At 36.2% G+C, this 19190-nt stretch overlaps 2 protein-coding genes across 3 annotated transcripts in view; one reads left to right on the forward strand and one right to left on the reverse strand.

Annotated features, from left to right (window-relative positions):
- Positions 1-2511: 2511 nt before the first annotated feature.
- On the reverse strand, positions 2512-13735 carry LOC113058687 (protein NLRC3-like). Its single transcript, XM_026226832.1, has 12 exons — positions 12999-13735; positions 11904-12006; positions 11675-11788; positions 10321-10434; positions 9355-9486; positions 8913-9026; positions 6971-8773; positions 6532-6705; positions 4996-5169; positions 3991-4164; positions 3717-3881; positions 2512-3394 (listed from the first exon to the last, which is right to left on the reverse strand). The coding sequence occupies exons 2-12, from the start codon at positions 11951-11953 to the stop codon at positions 3379-3381; spliced, it is 3030 nt and encodes a 1009-aa protein (XP_026082617.1). The 5' UTR covers positions 11954-12006; positions 12999-13735; the 3' UTR covers positions 2512-3378.
- A 903-nt stretch (positions 13736-14638) lies between these two features.
- Positions 14639-19190, forward strand: part of LOC113058692 (sodium/calcium exchanger 2-like) — a 67215-nt gene continuing 62663 nt past the window's right edge. Inside the window, exon 1 of one of the 2 annotated variants that reach the window (XM_026226842.1) lies at positions 14639-14864. The gene's annotated coding sequence lies outside the window, so the exon portion shown is untranslated. Of the gene's footprint in view, positions 14865-18207; positions 18510-19190 lie in introns of those variants that run through there. The other variant, XM_026226843.1, reaches the window with a different exon arrangement.

A 19190-nucleotide genomic window follows, 5' to 3' on the forward strand; every position in this document is an offset into this window, starting at 1 on the left:
TCATAACGAAGCTGTGATCAATTCAAAATTACAGTGGATTAAACCATTGCACTCTCAGAGGGGCGCTTAGTATTAAATCAAAGTAAGGTTTCGCATTGATGAAAAATAATATGATAATGAAAAAGATATATATTAATAATAATATAGGGCTGCAACAACTAACTCAAAAAGTAACTAAAAAGAAATTAATGGAAGCAAAATCAATAGTTTTTTTTTTCGGAAAGTGACCTTAAAATGTCACTTTTTTCAGATGGACAAATGTTTACATATTATTGCCAATATGTACGGAAGTTCTAAGCGGCTATGTATTATCATTTTTTCCTTCTTGTTTTCTCGTTATGACTTAATTTTCTCGTTATAACGACATAATGAAAGTTGTTTTCTCGTTATAACGGCTTAATTTTCTCGAAGAAGTTACCAAACTGCACCAGCAGATGGCACTGTAGAACTGAATATAACTGATGGGGTGTTGTACACTGTTCACTTTACTGTACGCGGACCTTCCTCGTGATCGCTATAATTTGTGCAGTCTTGTTCACTACTGACATTTAATTAATTCATAAATGTTAAATGCTTGAATCAATATGAATATTTTGTGTATTAAGTTCTTGCTAGATGCATGTGTTTCACCAACGCGTTCTGTGTCACAAAATATCAGCTTATCAAACCAAGGCTGACGTCTTTGTATTCTGTTTAAATTAAATTTAATTGCACCTATATCTTTATTTGTGCTTCTTTGAGGCACATGATTAGGTTTAATAAGCGGAGATGTTCTGTTTATCTACAGTAGGACGGGATTGAACGATGAAGGCTATTTGTGATGTGCTTATTTTCCTTATTATTAATCTTTATTGTTAATCGTATTGATGAGAAGTGTGATGTATATGTAAATTGCATAGGATAATTTAATTCACAAATAATAATTGTTCTATAATCTTTTTTTTCTACAAACACACATACACTGCACATGAACGCCCTTTTCAAACAGAAGCTTGTAACGCACATGATCTCTGTCACAGAAAATGACAAATTATATACAATTTTATTTCAAATAAAGGGAAATTAAAAGTGAGTTTAATCCAAGCAGCTCTAAAAGATCTTAGAATAGTTCTGCATCCTTCTGTAGCCGCTCCGCCTGTGTTTGAAGTGTTGTTTTGAAATGTTAATTACAAAAACAAAACGTTTGGTGTACTGTCTCTGGAAAAATCAACAGTAATTGATCCGCCTTTATTTATGTATTGTAGACGTTATTACCTAGGCAAAGCAAAATTTGCTGAAATATCGACTACGCTAAGAGCACCTGCATGGTTGTCCATCAGATGCGTGTCAAAGTTGAGTTTGTTTCTATAACAGTACAAAACCGTAGAAATTGTCATGTCTGATAACGAGAAAACAAAAAGGAAAAATAATAATGCATGGCTTATTTAACTTCAGTAAATATGTATACATTTTAATTTTATTTATTTAAGATTTTGACATTTAATGTAGGCCTACATCTAATTATGTTGGGCTGAATATGTAATTTGTAATTGTAATTTCATATATTACTAATTGTCATTTAAACTATTTTTGTTATTTCATATTTTAAATCGATACAATCATTGACACACAAGGAGGGGAAGCACAAACATGCACTGTCAAAGAAACTGGCTGTTCACAGAGTGCTGTATCCAAGCATGTTAACAGAAAGTTGATTGGAAGGAAAAGGTGTGGAAGAAATAGATACACAACCAACCGAGAGAACAGCAGCCTTATGAGGATTGTCAAGCAAAATCGATTCAAGAATTTGAGTGAACTTCACAAGGAATGGACTGAGGCTGGGGTCAAGGCATCAAGAGCCACCACACACAGACGTGTCGAGGAGTTTGCTGAACCACAGACAACATCAGAGGCATCTTACCTGGACTAAGAGAAGAAGAACTGTATTTTTGCCATTGGTCCAATTTCCAAAAGTACTCTTTTCGGATGAGAGCAAGTTTTGTATTTCATTTGGAAACCAAGGTCCTAGAGTCTGGAGAAAGGGTGGAGAAGCTCGTAGCCCATGTTGCTTGAAGTCCAATGTTAAGTTTCCACAGTCTGTGATGATTTGGGAGCAATGTCTTCTGCTGGTGTGGGTCCATTGTGTTTTTTGAAAGTCACTGCACCTGTTTACCAAAAAATCTTGGAGCACTTCATGCTTCCTTCTGCTGACCAGCTTTTTGAAGATGCTGATTTCATTTTCCAGAAGGATTTAGCACCTGCCCACACTGCCAAAAGTTGGTTAAATGACCATGGTGTTGGTGTGCTTGACTGGTCAGCAAACTCACCAGACCTGAACCCCAGAGAGAATCTATGGGCTATTGTCAAGAGGAAAGTGAGAAACAAGAGACCAAACAATGCAGATGAGCTGAAGGCCACTGTCAAAGAAACCTCCATGCCACGCCGAATTGAGGCAGTAAATAAAGCAAAAGGAGCCCCTACCAAGTACAGTAAATGAACATAATATCCAGAAGGCCAACAATTCATTAAAAATGTTTTTTTATTTATCTTGAATTGGTTGGTTTTTGTTAAATGTGAGCCATCATCACAATTAAAAGAACCAAAGACTTCACGCTGTGTGCACTGAATGTATTTAATACACGTGTTTCACAATTCGAGTTAAACTACTGAAATAAATGAACTTTTCCACAACATTTTAAATTGAGATGCACCTGTAAATCAACACGTTATCTTATAAGTCAAATGGTCGAATGTCCCACCCTTGCAGGGTATAATTTAGACATTTGATTTCTATAACAAGAATATGTTACAAAGATTTGATTGATAGAAAGTTTTAAGGAAATATTTTCAAACTCATACATATACCAAACATGAGTATAAACCTATAAACTATTCAATAGTTATTCAAAAAGACATAATGAGTGATTATTAATATGATAGTGAAATGTGTGGGTTACATACATGATTACATACACCCCAAATATTACAGGCTCTTTCTGGAGATGGAATCATCAATAAATGTTCAAATCACTGTAATTAAAATACGGTATTAATAATAATTAAAATATGAAATGATAATACTAATCGTGGGGAATTTTATCATGATTTATCATCAAACCGGTAATCGTTCCATCCATAGCTTGAAATTCATCAGACAATTTGACAAAGTGACAATTTTCATCAGATCATAGCATCTCTTTCCAGAAGGTATCAGACTCTTCTAAATTTGTTTTTTGCATAGTGCAAACAAACTCTGTAAGAACAATCACAAATACAACACAAAGCCTGTTATTTATAACACACACACATATATACATATATATATATATATATGTCTGTAGCATCTCTCTAGCAGCTCTTATTCACCATCAGCTGATCTGGAGAAAACTGGAGTGATGTCTAAATACCAAGAGACCTAGAATAAAACACAGACAGTCACATTTAAGAACTGCTGTCACATCACATCAGCAGATATACTTCAGAAACATTAACTCATTACAAACTGCCGAACACCATTAAAAAAGTAACATGTAAAATCTTAGTTTAAAAATAAAATGGCCTACTAATATTCTCAGTCTAATCAATAAAAGCAGAAATAAATTAAAGTGAATTTCTTTATTTACATAAGAAGTCTGTTTATAAGTTTGGTTTTGCTCTAAACAAATGTTATATTTTCAGCATATCTAGAAAGTACAGTTTTGTACATAATAAACATTTATTTAACATGTATGACTCACAGCAGATTATTAGGTATTTCCAGTATACACTGTAGAGTAGAGACTCTGGCTCCTCGATCTAGTTTATTAAAAGTCAGATCTAGATGTCTCAAGTGTAAGGGGTTTGATCTTAGAGCTGAAGCCAGAACAGCACTACCTTCACTTGTGACATCACAACTCATCAACCTGCAACAGACAAACACACAGTTTAACTGCAATGAACAAACTCACTGTTTAGCAATATCTTCATTACAGAAAATAACATTGGTGTCTCATGTCATCCAAATCATTATACCCCAGTTTCTCTAATTTGCAATGAGGATTTTTCAGTCCAGTAGAGAGAGCAGTCGCTCCAGAGTCTCCTAATTTATTATGAGAGAGATCCAGTTCTCTCAGGTGTTCAGGGTTTGATCTCAGAGCTGAAGTCAGAGCAGCACAACCTTCATCTGTGATTCCACACCGACACAACCTACAGAGAACAGTGACAGTTTTCACGCTCATACCTTTTGTAAAAAGAATCGTCACAAAGATATAATGAAAGAATCTTTGATAATTACATTTTTTACAATCAAATTGATTTCTAGTAAATTTACTAACACTATTATTGTGTTTCTTTGGCACTTTTATGTAGTTTATTTTTTACATTTTTAAATCAGATTTTGAAATGTTTACTTTTTGTTATACTGTATGAAGATCAATAATAAACTTTGAAAATGCATCATAAAGTACTAAATTTCAAAACTATGACATAAAGCATCTCAAAATGTATTGTGTGACAATAATTTACCTATATTTCACATCCACTATAATACAAATGTTTTGTTTTTTTAAAACTTGGAAAGAGTCCCTTATGCAAAACTATAAAAATACAGTAAAAACAGTAATATTGTGAAATGTTATTACAATTTAAAGGAAGTGTTTTTTATGTGAATACATTTTAAAAATGTATTCCTGTGATCAAAGTTGTATTTTCAGCATCATTACTCCAGTCTTCAGTGTCACATGATCTTCAGAAATCATTCTAATATGATGATCTGCTGTTCAAGAAACATTTCTGATTATTATCAATGTTGGCCACAGTTGTGCTGCTTCACATTTTTGTGGAAACAGTGAATTTTCTTTTCAAATAAACAGCATTTATTTGAAACAGAAATCCGTTTTAAAATTATAAATATCTTAACTGTCACTTCTGATGAAACTAATACATCTTTGCTGAGTAGAAGAACAAAAATACCTTGTTGATTTGTCTTTTTATTGACATGAACAGAAAATGAATTTGAGCTCTTGATTATGATCTTACCTCAGTCTCTCCAGTTTACAGAGAGGTTCTTTCAGTGCATCAGAAAGGTGCTTGAATCCCAAATCTCCTATCTTATTTTCAGTGAAATCCAGCTCTCTCAGCTGTTCAGGGTTCAATCTCAGAGCTGAAGCCAGAGCAGCACAACCTTCAGCCGTGATGCCACAATGGTACAGACTGCCAGAAGAAAAATAACAATCTTTCTGTAGTTTTTACTGATGTTATGTCTTTTTAATTATAATGAATGATAATATGAATATGTCTGTAAATATAATGGGATTATTTATGTGCTAGTGTAATAGTTATTTCTTGTTTGCAACATGTTTGTGTGTAATAAAACAGGTGCTGATATAGCAAATCACATTAAGTATATAACATTACAAATTATTATTATTAGTAAAAATATGAAACTAACTACAGATCAGTGTCAAATGATGTTATAATTGGACGTTGTTTGGACGTTGCCATTATGACGTCTAGAAAACGTGGGATTTTGGTTGCCATACCTGATGACAAAATATCAGTGTTTGATGTCAATCTAACGTTGGCTTGAGATGTTGGCTCAACGTTGGATTTTGGTTAGTTAATGCCACAACCTAAAACTAACTACAGATCAACGTCAAATGATGTTTTAATTTGACGTTGCTTGAACGTTGCCATTATGACGTCTAGATAATGTTGGATTATGGTTGCCATACCTGATGACTAAACATCAGTTTTTGATGTCAATGTGACGTTGGCTTGAGACATTTGCTCGACGGTGGATTTTGGTTAGTTAATGCCACAACCTAAAACTAACTACAGATCAACGTCAAATGATGTTTTAATTTGACGTTGTTTGGACGTTGCCATTATGACGTCTAGAAAATTTGGGATTTTGGTTGCCATACCTGACGACTTAATATCAGTATTTGATGTCAATCTAACGTTGGCTTGAGACATTGGCTCGACGTTGTGTTTTGGTTAGTTAATGCCACAACCTAAAACTAACTACAGATCAACATCAAGTTATGTTATAATTTGACGTTGTTTGGACGTTGCCATTAAGACGTCTAGAAAACATTGGATTATGGTTGCCGTACCTGACAACTAAATATCAGTATTTGATGTCAATCTAACTTTGGCTTGAGACATTCGCTCAACGTTGGATTTTGGTTAGTTAATGCCACAACCTAAAACTAACTACAGATTAACATCAAATTATGTTATAATTTGAGATTATTTGGACGTTGCCATTATGACGTCTAGAAAACGTTGGATTTAGGTTGCCATACCTGACGACTTAATATCAGTATTTGATGTCAGTGTGACGTTGGCTTGAGACGTTGGCTCGACGTTGGATTTTGGTTAGTTAATGTCACAACATAAAACTAACTACAGATCTACATCAAATGATGAAGTTCTGACTATAACAAACGCTTTAGTGTTTTTTTTTATTTTTTACAAATAATAAAATAAGTAATAAATACAATTTCATAGTTTTTGTATGTGAAAGCCATATCTCACAGAGGCATGAACACATTGAAGAAACGATCTTACTTAAGTTTCTGCAGTTTACAGTGAGAATCCTTAAGTCCTTCAGATAGATGTTTGATTCCCAAATTGTGTAGTTTATTCTCAGACAGATCCAATTCTCTCAGGTGTGAGGGGTTTGATCTCAGAGCTGAAGCCAGAGCAGCACAACCTTCTCCTGTGATATTACAGTCATCCAAACTGTAGAGAAATTGAAAACTTAAATAAATAATGTACCAGTTAAAAAGAAGATAGCACTTAAACATGTATCTTGCTGTGATTAAAACATTTTATTTTACAGAACAACAGTAATATTAACAGTAAAAAAAACAATACAATATTAGAGGTTATAGATTATGCCACTATGCGCTTCTCAAACAGGATCATTACTAACAGAAATTCATAGATCACTCCAGCTCTGTCTGTAAAATGTTGTAATTGTGTAGTGATCATCTGTGCCACTTACTGTGCATATCTGGATTCTTTAATCACAGGAAGCAACTTCTGAAGAATTTTATTTGAAGTATTTTTATTTCCAATAAATTTATTTAGCTCAAACACATCCAGTACTTGCTCTGACGTCAACAATACAAACAGTAAAGCTGACCACTGAGATGAAGAGAGTTTGACTTCAGCTATTGTTCCAGATCTCAGATATTGTTGTATTTCCTCAACTAGTAAAATATCACCCAGTTCATTCAGACAGTGGAACAGATTGATGGATTTCTCTGGAGAGCATGTGATCTTTATCTTCTCCTTAATGTACTCAATTGTTTCCTCATTGCTGTCAGAGCTGCTTATTGTCTGTTTTATTAATTCTTGTAGAATACTCTGATTAGTCTTCAGTGACAGACCCAGAAGAAACCGCAGGAAAATATCCAGATGTCCATTTTTACTCTGTAGAGCCTCATCCACAGCTCTCTGATGCAGAGCAGATAATGAAACATGTTCTGATGAACTGAGCTGAAACCTGTCCTTAACATTAGACTGCAAACTCTGTTTGTTGATTTGGTCAAACACATTTATATTGTGGTTATTAGAGGAGAGGTGCACATATAGAGCTGCTAGATGTTCCTGAATGCTCAGATGAACAAAACAGAAGACTTTCCCCTGATACAAGCCAAACTCCTCTCTGAAGATCTGAGTGCACAATCCTGAGTACACTGATGCTTCTGTCACATCAATGCCACACTCTCTCAGGTCTTCCTCATAGAAGATCAGGTTGCCTTTCACAAGCTGCTGAAAAGCCAGTTTCCCCAGTTTGAGGATTATATCTTCATCTGTCACCTTCTTCTCATAGTCCTTCTCATGTTTGATGTTGGTCTGAAGGAGCAGGAAGTGTGTGTACATCTGAGTGAGAGTCTTGGGAATCTCTCCACTCTCTGCTCGACTCAACATCTTCTCCAGAACAGCGGCTGAGATCCAGCAGAACACTGGGATGTGGCACATGATGAAGAGGCTCCTTGATGACTTCAGGTGTGAGATGATCCTCTCGGCCAGACTCTGATCACTGATTCTCTTCCTGAAGTATTCCTCCTTCTGTGGGTCATTGAAGCCTCGTACCTCTGTCACTCGATGGACACACTCAGACGGGACGAGATCAGCTGCTGCTGGTCTGGAGGTGATCCAGATGAGAGCAGAGGGAAGCAGATTCCCCACAATGAGGTTCGTCAGGAGCACATCCACTGAGACTGATTCACTTACATCACACAACCTCACATCGCTCTGAAAATCCAGAGACAGACGACACTCATCCAGACCATCAAAGATGAACAACACTTTATATTCATCACTGGATATTTCCATTTCTTTTATTTCAGGGAAAAAGACGTGAAGAAGATCTGAAAGACTGAGTGTTTTGTCTTTCATCAGATTGAGCTCTCTGAAAGGAAGAGGAAATATGAGCTGGACGTCCTGATTCTCTTTCCCTTCAGCCCAGTCCAGGATGAACTTCTGCACAGAGACTGTTTTTCCAATGCCAGCGACTCCCTTTGTCAGCACAGTTCTGATGGGTTTGTCTTGTCCAGGTAAAGCTCTAAAGATGTCACTACATTTGATCGGTGTGTCCTCTGTTGCTGCTCTCCTGGATTGTGTCTCAATCTGTCTCACCTCGTGTTCATTACTGATCTCTCCACTCTCACTCTCTGTGATGTACAGCTCTGTGTAGATCTCATTCAGGAGTGTTGGGTTTCCCTGCATCGCTGTTCCTTCATACAGACACTCAAACTTCCTCTTCAGATTTGATCTAAATCTGTTGAGGACTTCATGTCTGAAAAATTAAAATAATACATTATTATATGAGTAAAAACAGTAGAAGTCTAATGAAGCAGATCCTTAAAATAATTGATCATGTCATTGATTATGAACTACATAATGAATCTTGGCAGCATCAAAACCTTGTATTTTACCTGTCAACAGGACACAAGCTTTCATTAAAGTCCTGTGGTTGATTCACAGACTCATCATATTTCATTTTCTTACAGGGTGGTTCTATTGCTGCTGGTCTGGGTCGCATGATTTGCCTTAAAACAGCATTAATTAAACAATCAGATACTTCGACTATGAAATGTTATACTTACTGAATAATTCTGTAAACAGTTCAGTTGCTGTGAGTTATTGTATTAGAAATATTTAAAATGGATAGTTTCGAATGGTGACAAAATGCTACTCCTTGTATTGGCCCAACCGCTTAAACATTGAGGATAATGAACTAGATTGACTTGATTTTTTTTATTTATTGTACTTATTATTATTAATAAATGTAACTAATTATTACTGAGTATTAGTGGGGGGGGGTTCCATTGCTGTTGCTGTCATTTTATAAAATCATGCACCATAAGAGGTCAATACCATGAGTGATCATCATCTACACGTTGACTTCTGTCTCCATCCTTCATTTCTGGAGGAGGATCTATAGACCAGTCACTCTTCATGGACACACAGCTGGGCTCTGCTGAATCTGAGCTCTTCTGCTTGACTGAACTGTAACAGAACAGAGGTTACATTTAATTCTTAAAGTTACTGTAGATGCAGCCTTTATGATGTGAATTAGTGGTCGACCAATATATCGGCCTAGGTGAAACCGATATTTGTACATTTTTCACATTTTGGTATCAACCAAGTTTTTCTGCTGGGCCGATGTGTTTGAGGTGGGACTTTTCAGCAACAAGCAAATACACATTTATATATAATTTAAACAAATCTTTGAATGACCAGAGTTGGGCAGTAACACATTACTTAGTAGCGCGTTACTGTAATTTGATTACTTTTTTAGGAACGGAGTAATCTAACGCGTTATAATTTTCAAAATAGTAATTAGAGTATAGTTACAAACCGAGGCCTCTATACGTTACCGCCACGTTGAATTGCTGACAGAATGCAGTGTTTTATAATCTAGAGATTGTAAAAAGGATGTAGCACATCTACTTTCGAGACGAGTGCATTCAGTGGATTAGAAACCTGCTCCCGCAAGAGCCAACGCAACAGATTGTATTAATAATTAATAAATAATAATAATTGTAAAAAATCATATCGGCTTTTTATCAGCTATTGGCCCCTCTGCTTTCCAAGATATCGGCTGACAAAAGACAAATATCGGTCGACCAGAAACATTATGAAATTATGCATATTACCCACCTCCTGCAAGTTTATTTATTAATTATTGTGACTAATTTCATAATACTTACATTTTTACCAAATTCCACAATTTATTAAATAGTGGTGGTGTTTTTTCATATTACTGTTGCTGCCAAGTTTCCAAAACTTTAAGAAACTGGGAGGGACCACAAGAGGTCAATACCATGAGTAATTGTGTACCTGACACTATGCCTGTCTCTAGCCTTCATTTCTGGAGGAGGATCTATAGACCAGTCACTCTTCATGGACACACAGCTGGGTTCTGCTGAATCTGAACTCTTCTGCTTGACTGAACTGTAACAGAACAGAGGTAACATTTAATTCTTAAAGTTACCGTAGATGCAGCCTTTGTGATGTGAATTAGTGACCGACCGACATATATCGGCCTAGGCGATAGCCGATATTTGTCATTTTCTAAATATCGGCAACGGCCAATAAGTTTTCCTGCTTGGCTGATGTGTTAGAGGTGGGACTTTTATTCTGTTGGCGTTTGAAAGCGGCAGCACCTGAGTGCACACAGTGCTCACACTCTCCCTTGTTCGTCGCTGTAGTTAACAGTTCTGTCTAATATGGATAGAAGTCTGTTTAATAATCAGATAGAATGGTTACACAAAGGAATTAATGTATACAGAAAGTATTATAACGATTGCTTTTATATTAGGCCTATTAGTAAAAGAAAGGCAAACATTATAATACTTTCTCGTTTGCCATCAGCATTAAGCAAATATATGCATTAATATAATTTAAACAAATCTTTGAATGACTAATGAACATTTAATTTCACAAAACCTTGCAAACTTTGCATCCAGCTGTGAGATCTTGTGAAGTGTGTATATGTATCCAGCATGATCAAATGTTCTCTGTGTGTTGGTCAGTCCATGTGAATTGAATGCTTTAAACTTTAAACTCGTTTTTTTTTAATTATGCTGCGCTTCATGCATTTGCCCACTGTCATATTCGTGTCATTTTCACTGTGTACTTTTTTTTTTTAAATGAGGGTTACCCTGGTTTTATTTGAAAAATATTATTCCCAGTGTAAACAAACTTCCCAGAATACTGAGTGCCTTGCTGATTACAGTGTTTACTTCTTTTTATTATATTTTTATTAAATATTTATTTATTTGTGAAGAATACCTTGTCAACTAAAGTATGTTTATTTTACACATTTTTTTTAACCCATTGTCAAATTATTAAACATTTCTTAAATATTAATAATAATAATAATAAAAAATCATATCAGCTTTATATTGGCTATCGGCCCCATGCTTTCAAGGATATCGGCATCGACTGTAAAAAATACACACATATCGGTCAACCACTATTTGGAACATTAAGAAATTATGCATATTACCCACCCCCTACAGGTTTATTTATTAATTATTGTGACTAATTTCATAAAACTTTCATTTTTCCAAAATTCCACAAATTATTAAATATTGGTGGTTTTTACATATTACTGTTGCTGCCATGTTATAAAAACATTAAAAAAGTTCTGAGAGACCATAAGAGGTCAATACCGTGAGTAATTGTGTACCTGACACTATGCCTGTCTCCACCCTTAATTTCTGGAGGAGGATCTATAGACCAGTCACTCTTCATGGACACACAGCTGGGCTCTGCTGAATTTGAGCTCTTCTGCTGGAGTGAACTGTAATACAGCAAACAAGAGAACTTGGTGACATCTACTGCAAAGTTGTTCCTGTAGTGTATCAACAAAGTAAAAGTGGTCAGTTTTTATTTCATGTTGTCTTTAATGAGAGTACCTGCATCCCGGAGAAAAATCTCCATCTTTGTTTTTTTGAACTTGACTCATTCTTTCCACACAGAGCTGTACTGGTCCGTCTTATTATCTCCTCTACTGAATGACTGGAAATAACAGAAATGCTGATTCAGACACATTAAACACTATCACAGTAAATAAACTAGAAATTTAGCTACATGTAAAGTTGAACCTGAATGTATTTATAAATGTTTTTATTGAGTAAAATGAATTTAGTCAGAACACACCAATTTATGTAATTTGAGTAAACACCAAAGACAGAAAGCAAGGGTTAAGGCTATTAATTTTGTTCTTGAACAAGTCAAGTTCACCTATGATTGGAGCTGGTCTGAACAAAGAGGCTCACAAGTAGTTTCTACCATTTCCTGGTTTTGACTCCTATAATCTTGCTCCCCTACCACTAGGGTTAACTTGGTATGATCCACTTTGCTTTCGTTGACTTTGTCAACTAGGCAAAGAATTAGGTCACACCCACATTTTTTTTTTTTTACAAAGGGAACACTGGTGCTCTCGGTTATTCTTTCTAAATTTGAATGCTGTGTAGTGTATGCCTATTCTTGTTTTTTTTTTTTTTTTTTTTTTTTTTTTTTTTTTTTATAGAGGAGTTATATTCTAGTGTTTTAGTTATAAATATTGTTGTATTTTTCATATTATTGTTTTATTTACTTTAAAGGATTCCTTTTTTATTTTAATTTTTTCACGATGATTATTTAATTAGCATCGAGGTTGGGTGAGGTTATACTGCAGGATAGATGGCGTCAGCAACATTCGATCGAAAATCAAAATAACAACAACAACAACAAAAACTTAAAAGGTGATAGAACGATAATAATAGTCTAAACGATGCAGTACAAAAATGAGAAAAAAAATCGTAGTTAGTAGTTTTAGTGATAATATTAAGGCGCGTAACCGTATATCCTCGCGACGTTGTAACGCACTCCTAACGTTACATTAACGCACAGCTGCTCTCGCGTCGATTTTATCTGAGAAGCTTACAACGTTTTGTAAAATGTGTTTATTTGCCAAATATAAACAGCACGCAAGCATATGCGTATCAAAAATGACCTTTTATACTCACTTTTTGTGCTAGGATAATGTGACGCAGTTATTTTGAGGGAAATATGCCTCCTTTAACTGTTACTTTCACTTTGCTGGAAGAAACCATTTTAGTGCCAGAGGGCTTTTTTCATGTCAGCATGTATGTGATGTTTTGGATGAGACTAAAGCGATATTGACGCTTCTCATAAATACAAACCGATGGGGATAACAATGTACGTTAGCAATCTGGCTCTATTATTGTACATGTGGCTAACTGTGAACAGAACAAACAGCGGATACCTGGCTTATGAATATTAATTAGCAACGTCCCCAGAACACGTATCTGATTGGCTGTAAGTCCGTGTGGTTTGACAGTGATCTTATCAAATCCCTACTGTTGTTGCGTTTTCTCGTTTCCTCATTTTAGTATTTTTTTTAAGATTCTCGGAAGAAAAACATCTGAAGAAAAGAGTCTCCACAGTCGTAATAATGTTTTTTTAGTTTAGGTGACCACCTGTGCGTCTTAAAAGTAGACATGAAAATGGCACTTCAAAAATGTTTCAACAATATAAAAAATGACATGATATAGAGATTTGAGACAATTCATAATGTCTGATGCTGTGCATTTTAGAGAGTTTTATAAGTTATTGACTGTATAAAATACAAAATAATATAAAATAAAATGGAATAATGTTTCTGAACAAATTAGCTACTTATTGGTTTTGTAAAGACAATATGATTGTACTGTAGATGGGGAATTATTGACAATAAAGCAGACTTGATTTGAGAACTGTCACTGTTGACTGTCACTATCTCTTCTATCACTGAAACGATCCGTTTCCAAGATTATAGTTTCCATTTTAACAAAATAGAGACCATTTTGAAAATAAATAAATAAATAAACTATTCATGAAATACATGTTTTTGTCCATCACAAGTTCTCATTATAACCAGCAGAGGGCGTTATTGATCTATCAAATAATTTATCAGGATTTTGCAGAATGTGAAATGAAAATGAAAGCCTGTGGTAAATGATTAAACATTAGTTGTACGTGCTTTTTCAATTTCATTTCAATAAGAGCAACTTAAAAGAATACCCCGAAATGAAAATGACCGATTACTCCCCCTCATGCCATGTGACTTTTCTTTCTTCTGCAGAACACAGAATAAGATATTTTGAAGAACACCGGACCACACTTACACTGTATAATGCATTTCTTTAAAATATTAGCTCCTGTGTCCAACATGAGAATGAAATGCATTCAGGTTTTGAACATTAATTACATATGCAACTGTATAAGTGACTGTACAGTAGCAACTGTGAAATAAAATACCATTTTCTTTATCTAGTTGTCATTTATACCAAGTGTACGGCTTTTAGCTATTTCAGTAAAAGTTGTTCAGAATCCGAGAATCGAGAAAGCATCAGAATTTCTTTTTTATTTCCATTATTGAATATACAGTTAAGAAAATTATCTCTAATATCATAAGATTTCATAATATTACATTTCAGTTTTAGAGCTTGAGGATTAAATAGACAGCCATATAGATAGATGGAGATATGCATGGATGGATAGATTGTAAACTTTGCCAGTATGCATGTCAGTTGAGTTCATAATTTTCCTTCATGTCTGTCAACTTTTAGATGAAACAATGCGCGCTCTCGTGTTTAGTTGCATGCGCGTTCGCGTATCACCCTCCCCACCCAGGACGCGCGAGGCTGCGTGGAGTGAGCGCTCGAGAGTATTGCCACTGCACGAGAGAGTGATATACTACAGACTAAAACCTCTGTGAGAGAGAAACGCAGATCAGCACAAGCGGAGCAGTTTTTCAGTGAATTAACCATCAGCAACATGCGCGTCACCGCCACGCCTGTCTTGAGCAACACAGCAAACTAGGATTCAAGGTATGACAACAAATCAAACTGTTTGATCACGCAAAACGTGAAACGCGGCTTTATCTGAGATGCATTTTCATGCTTCAGCTCTCAGTATGATGCTTTTTTCTGTTTGAGATTGAAAAGTGAACGAGCACGAGTCAAACAGCAGGTGCAAACTGGAATAACATGAAGCCTTCAACTTATTTTGCTTTTAAATGTCAGAACATGTTTTTCAGTGGTCCTTAACATGCACAATGATTGTTATTTTTCTTAAAGTGTTGTTATGCATGTTTGTGTGCAGATTCTCACAGTTGCGTTGCGTTTGGTCATGATGTAGGGATGTACCCTGCGTTTATACAGGATTTTAGGATATATACTGTATGTGTGTGCATGTATATAACCATATGGCTGCTGCAGAACTGTTATAGCCTAGTTATTGTTTAGTTGTGGCTTGCATATATATGCTTATGTGGGCTTCCCTTTGTTGTCTGTGGCCACATGTTTGTGTTTTTTTTATCAGTGTGTTCCCTTTAATGAAAGCAGTGCGCACAGGGGTTGATGTCATCTTTAGTTTCTTCAATCCATCACAAAGCCCGTTATAACGTATTTTGATGGCTGTAAATGCTTGGTTACATAAACGGCACTCTTACTGTGTGACCTCATATCACAATTGTGTTATAATGTCACTAATGTGATAAAGGGGGCTTTATTGCTCGGGACCTGACGGGATGCTCCATGCAGGCGTGGTTTGCTCGGTTTTTCTGCAGATGGGGGTTTCCTTCTCCTCCCCTTTCATTTAAAACGAGCATTCATCGTTAGTTCAGTGTGGAATACTAGCCTACTATATGCATCCTTTTTGTATTAACACCATGCATTAAATGGCACCATTACCTGACATAAATGTATTCTGCATTATGAGAAGTCACACCTGACTCTGTGACAGAACAGGGCTCTAAACAGCTGAGAGAGTCAGGGAGCTGCCAGCCATTGACAAACGCTGTTTGTCATCTTAACTGTTCATCATCGTTTTTGCTGACATCAGGTTGGCTGATATGTCGAGAGGGCGAGGTCAGCGAAATTGCAGTGCCATTAAAAATGTGAAATAAAATTCAGTATGCAATTCTAAAAAGTTTGAAGCAGTGGAATGACACAGCTGTTTATTTTTTTTTATTTTTTTTTATTTTTTTTTTGAAAGTGCCATTCATATATCATCTTGTAAATTATATATTTTTTTTAATTTTGTGTACAATTGTTGACAGTCTGAATTACGTCCCTGATAGCACATGTACATGTCTATTTGACGTCTGCATATACAACACAGACGTGTTTGCTCATCTGCAATACAGTAATAGATTATTTTAAGATGTTGATTATTACGATGTTATTAAAACATCTTAAAGACTTCTGTCAGATGTCTGTGCTATCTGGGGACAGACAGACAGACGGATTCCAAAAAGGGAAAATCCAAGTTGATAGACCTTAATCTAGTTCATTATTAATATAATGGGACATAACGGGATTGTTGGAACATCCCAATTTACCTGAATTCACCCTACTGTTTGCCATATTTAATAATTTAGGAATTGTATGCATATTGCAGTAAGGCTTCCTAAAACTGTGGCAAACCTTTAATGGGAACGTTTAATACAAGTTTAATGGGAAATTGTAATCATTAATGGTGATTTTTTATAGAAAATATACATTAAGCCCATTTCATTTTCACCAGCTAGAAATTGCCCTCAAGCCATATGCATCAATTAGTGAAAAGGGGTGAAAACCATTATACTTTCATTATTTGTTATAATATTCAAAACATAGCAACAAATTCTTCTAATTAATCTACAGCTTGTCATGCATATGCACCTGCTTGCCTCTTGATTTCTAGATTAATATGACAGAGTCACGAGGCATGGAGGGAAATCTTGAGGCATCTCTAGAGTCATTATGCAATCACTCTAATGCTTTAGAAAACATGCAAGCATAAACACACAGTATGTTAGTAGAAGTTGGAGGGCAGGCCAAGAGCTTCTCCTGTATGTCCCTCATGTAGCCTACATCAGTGTTTGAGGTCCCTGAAGAGGTGATGCTCAGACATGGAGGCAGAGCATGTGTGCGCTTGAGCTGTTTGACATTCTTATCATGTTCATTCATCAGTCATCCTCATTTGGAGAATGGAGCAGTCTGTCCTCTCCTCTGATTTCTTCATTCTCTTGCTTTCCTGCTTGACTGCACTATTGAAAATAAAATTGTCCCAGGACTGTGGGACTGTAATGGCTGGCTGCTAGTAACCGCTCTGAGTGTGCGTTCAGCATTGAGACGTGAGTGAGAGTTTAAGTCAGTAACTGCTGCAGTGTTCACACAAACGCACACACACACAGAGGAATTCCTCTTCTGCACGCTCTGAGTGTGTGTGTGTGTGTGTGTGTGTCGACAACATAACATGCCTCAAGGCAATTCCTGCTGAATGAAAGCAAAGCGAATGCTTTAATGTAAAATTTCAAACTCCACTGTGCTGACGCTCCTCATATTTATTTCCCTAATGAACGTACAAATAATTGTTTTAATAATTATAACATTATAGGAAAGTATCTATCTATCTATCTATCTATCTATCTATCTATCTATCTATCTATCTATCTATCTATCTATCTATCTATCTATCTATCTATCTATCTATGGTTCTAACACTGTCTATCATTCTATCGCTCTGTCATTCTATATAATTAATTTATAATTTAGTTTTGTGTATTAATTACATTAATGCAAAAAATATAAATAGTACACTAAAATGGTGTAAGACTTACTTTGAAAAATTTTCTAATTTTTTTGCCAAAATTAACAAATTATTACAAATAAATGACGAGTAACATTGAATTTTTATTGAATTTTTAAATTAATAGAACGAAACAGTATTTTCTAGTAAGATGTACTTTTATTTACAACTTTGCACAATTTATTTTTTTTTCCATTCTAGGAGTGCTCTTGAAATTGAATTTCAATCTATTTTTGAATCCTTCCACCATGTTTTCTCTGCCCGTTTTAAACTCTTTAGATATTTATGAACATTAAATTGTCAGAATACAGCTGCCTCAGAATATATGATCATGTAGAGCTGAAAAGAAGCATAGAGACACCTGTGAAATCTCTGCTCCTATACTGTACCACAATATCCCGTCCGTCCCTTTACCTTATTACCTGGTAGTGCTTGGTCATTTTGTGCAACACCAGAATGAAGAACAGGAAGAGACTCACATCCTGCTGAGACGGAAAGCACTACACACACTCATACATATGCATGTGTACAGTCAGCCAGGACCCCGCTGTGCCCACCCACTCGCTCTCTTTGGCCACCAGCCCGTCTCTGTGGGAGCAGGTGTCTTGCAGTGGGCAGATTCATCTGTCGTCATGACGGGGGCTCCTCTCTCTCTTCTTCTGAGATCACTGTGTCCCCTTCCAACTCCTCGCATCTCTTAACCAAACTCAAGAGATTTGCTGGTTCAGGGAAGATGGAAGCATCCGGAAGACTAATAATCCAGAGCAGTGACCTGCAAAATTAGAGGCCAGGAGTAGAAAGCTGAGTCTTTCCAGATCGTGAACAAAACTTGCTGATGTTTAACTTTGACAGAACGGATGCTGCTTCGGGCCAGAGGATGCCAGAAAGGATCTTTTGAGGTTAGTGATTTAGATTTGGGCTGGACTCCCACAGGATGCAAGATTACTGCATTTTAACACCAGTTGGTTTAGATTCCAGTAAAGTGAAATTAGTATTGCGTTTTGTGTGTTTGTGTATGGATGAGGGTTTGCTGCCGTTGTTCTGTGAGAGCTGTGCTGTTATAAGTGATTCGATTTAAGGGAAAGAAAGGCCAGTAGATTAGCAGGAAATGGTTAGTGGGCCATATTTAGAGCTGGGCATGGACTCTTCTGAATTAGGCCAATAAGCAACCACAGAACAAACTATTTGAAAGTGACGTGACATTCAGCCAAGTATAATGACCCATACTCAGAATAGGTGATCTGTATTTAACCCAGCAGTGAACACACACACACACACCATGAACACACACACGGAGCAGTGGGCAGCCATTTATACTGAAGCACCCAGGGAGTCATGGTATTGCCGGCCCGAGGCTCAAACCCACAACCCTAGGGTTAGGAGTCAAAGTCTCTAACCACTAGGCCACGACTTCCCTGAAATCAGGGTTGCCAGGTCTGCGAGTCAAAACCATCCCGGTTGCATTTACTAGACACTTCTATCCTAAGCAACATAAAGTGCATTCAGGATATACTTTTTTACCTGTACATGTGTTCCCTGGGAATCGAACCCACAACCTTTTGCGCTGCTAATGCAATGCT

Source organism: Carassius auratus, chromosome 40 (genome assembly GCF_003368295.1).
Source record: "Carassius auratus strain Wakin chromosome 40, ASM336829v1, whole genome shotgun sequence".
Taxonomy (NCBI): domain Eukaryota; kingdom Metazoa; phylum Chordata; class Actinopteri; order Cypriniformes; family Cyprinidae; genus Carassius; species Carassius auratus.

Coding starts and splice junctions, on each gene's coding strand:
- LOC113058687 (XM_026226832.1), bottom strand. CDS start 11,953: ATGAGTCAAGTTCAAAAAAACAAAGATGGAGATTTTTCTCCGGGATGC. Junction 11,789..11,903: donor GATTTTTCTCCGGGATGCAG/GTACTCTCATTA, acceptor GCTGTATTACAG/TTCACTCCAGCAGAAGAGCT. Junction 10,435..11,674: donor GGAGACAGGCATAGTGTCAG/GTACACAATTAC, acceptor GTTCTGTTACAG/TTCAGTCAAGCAGAAGAGTT.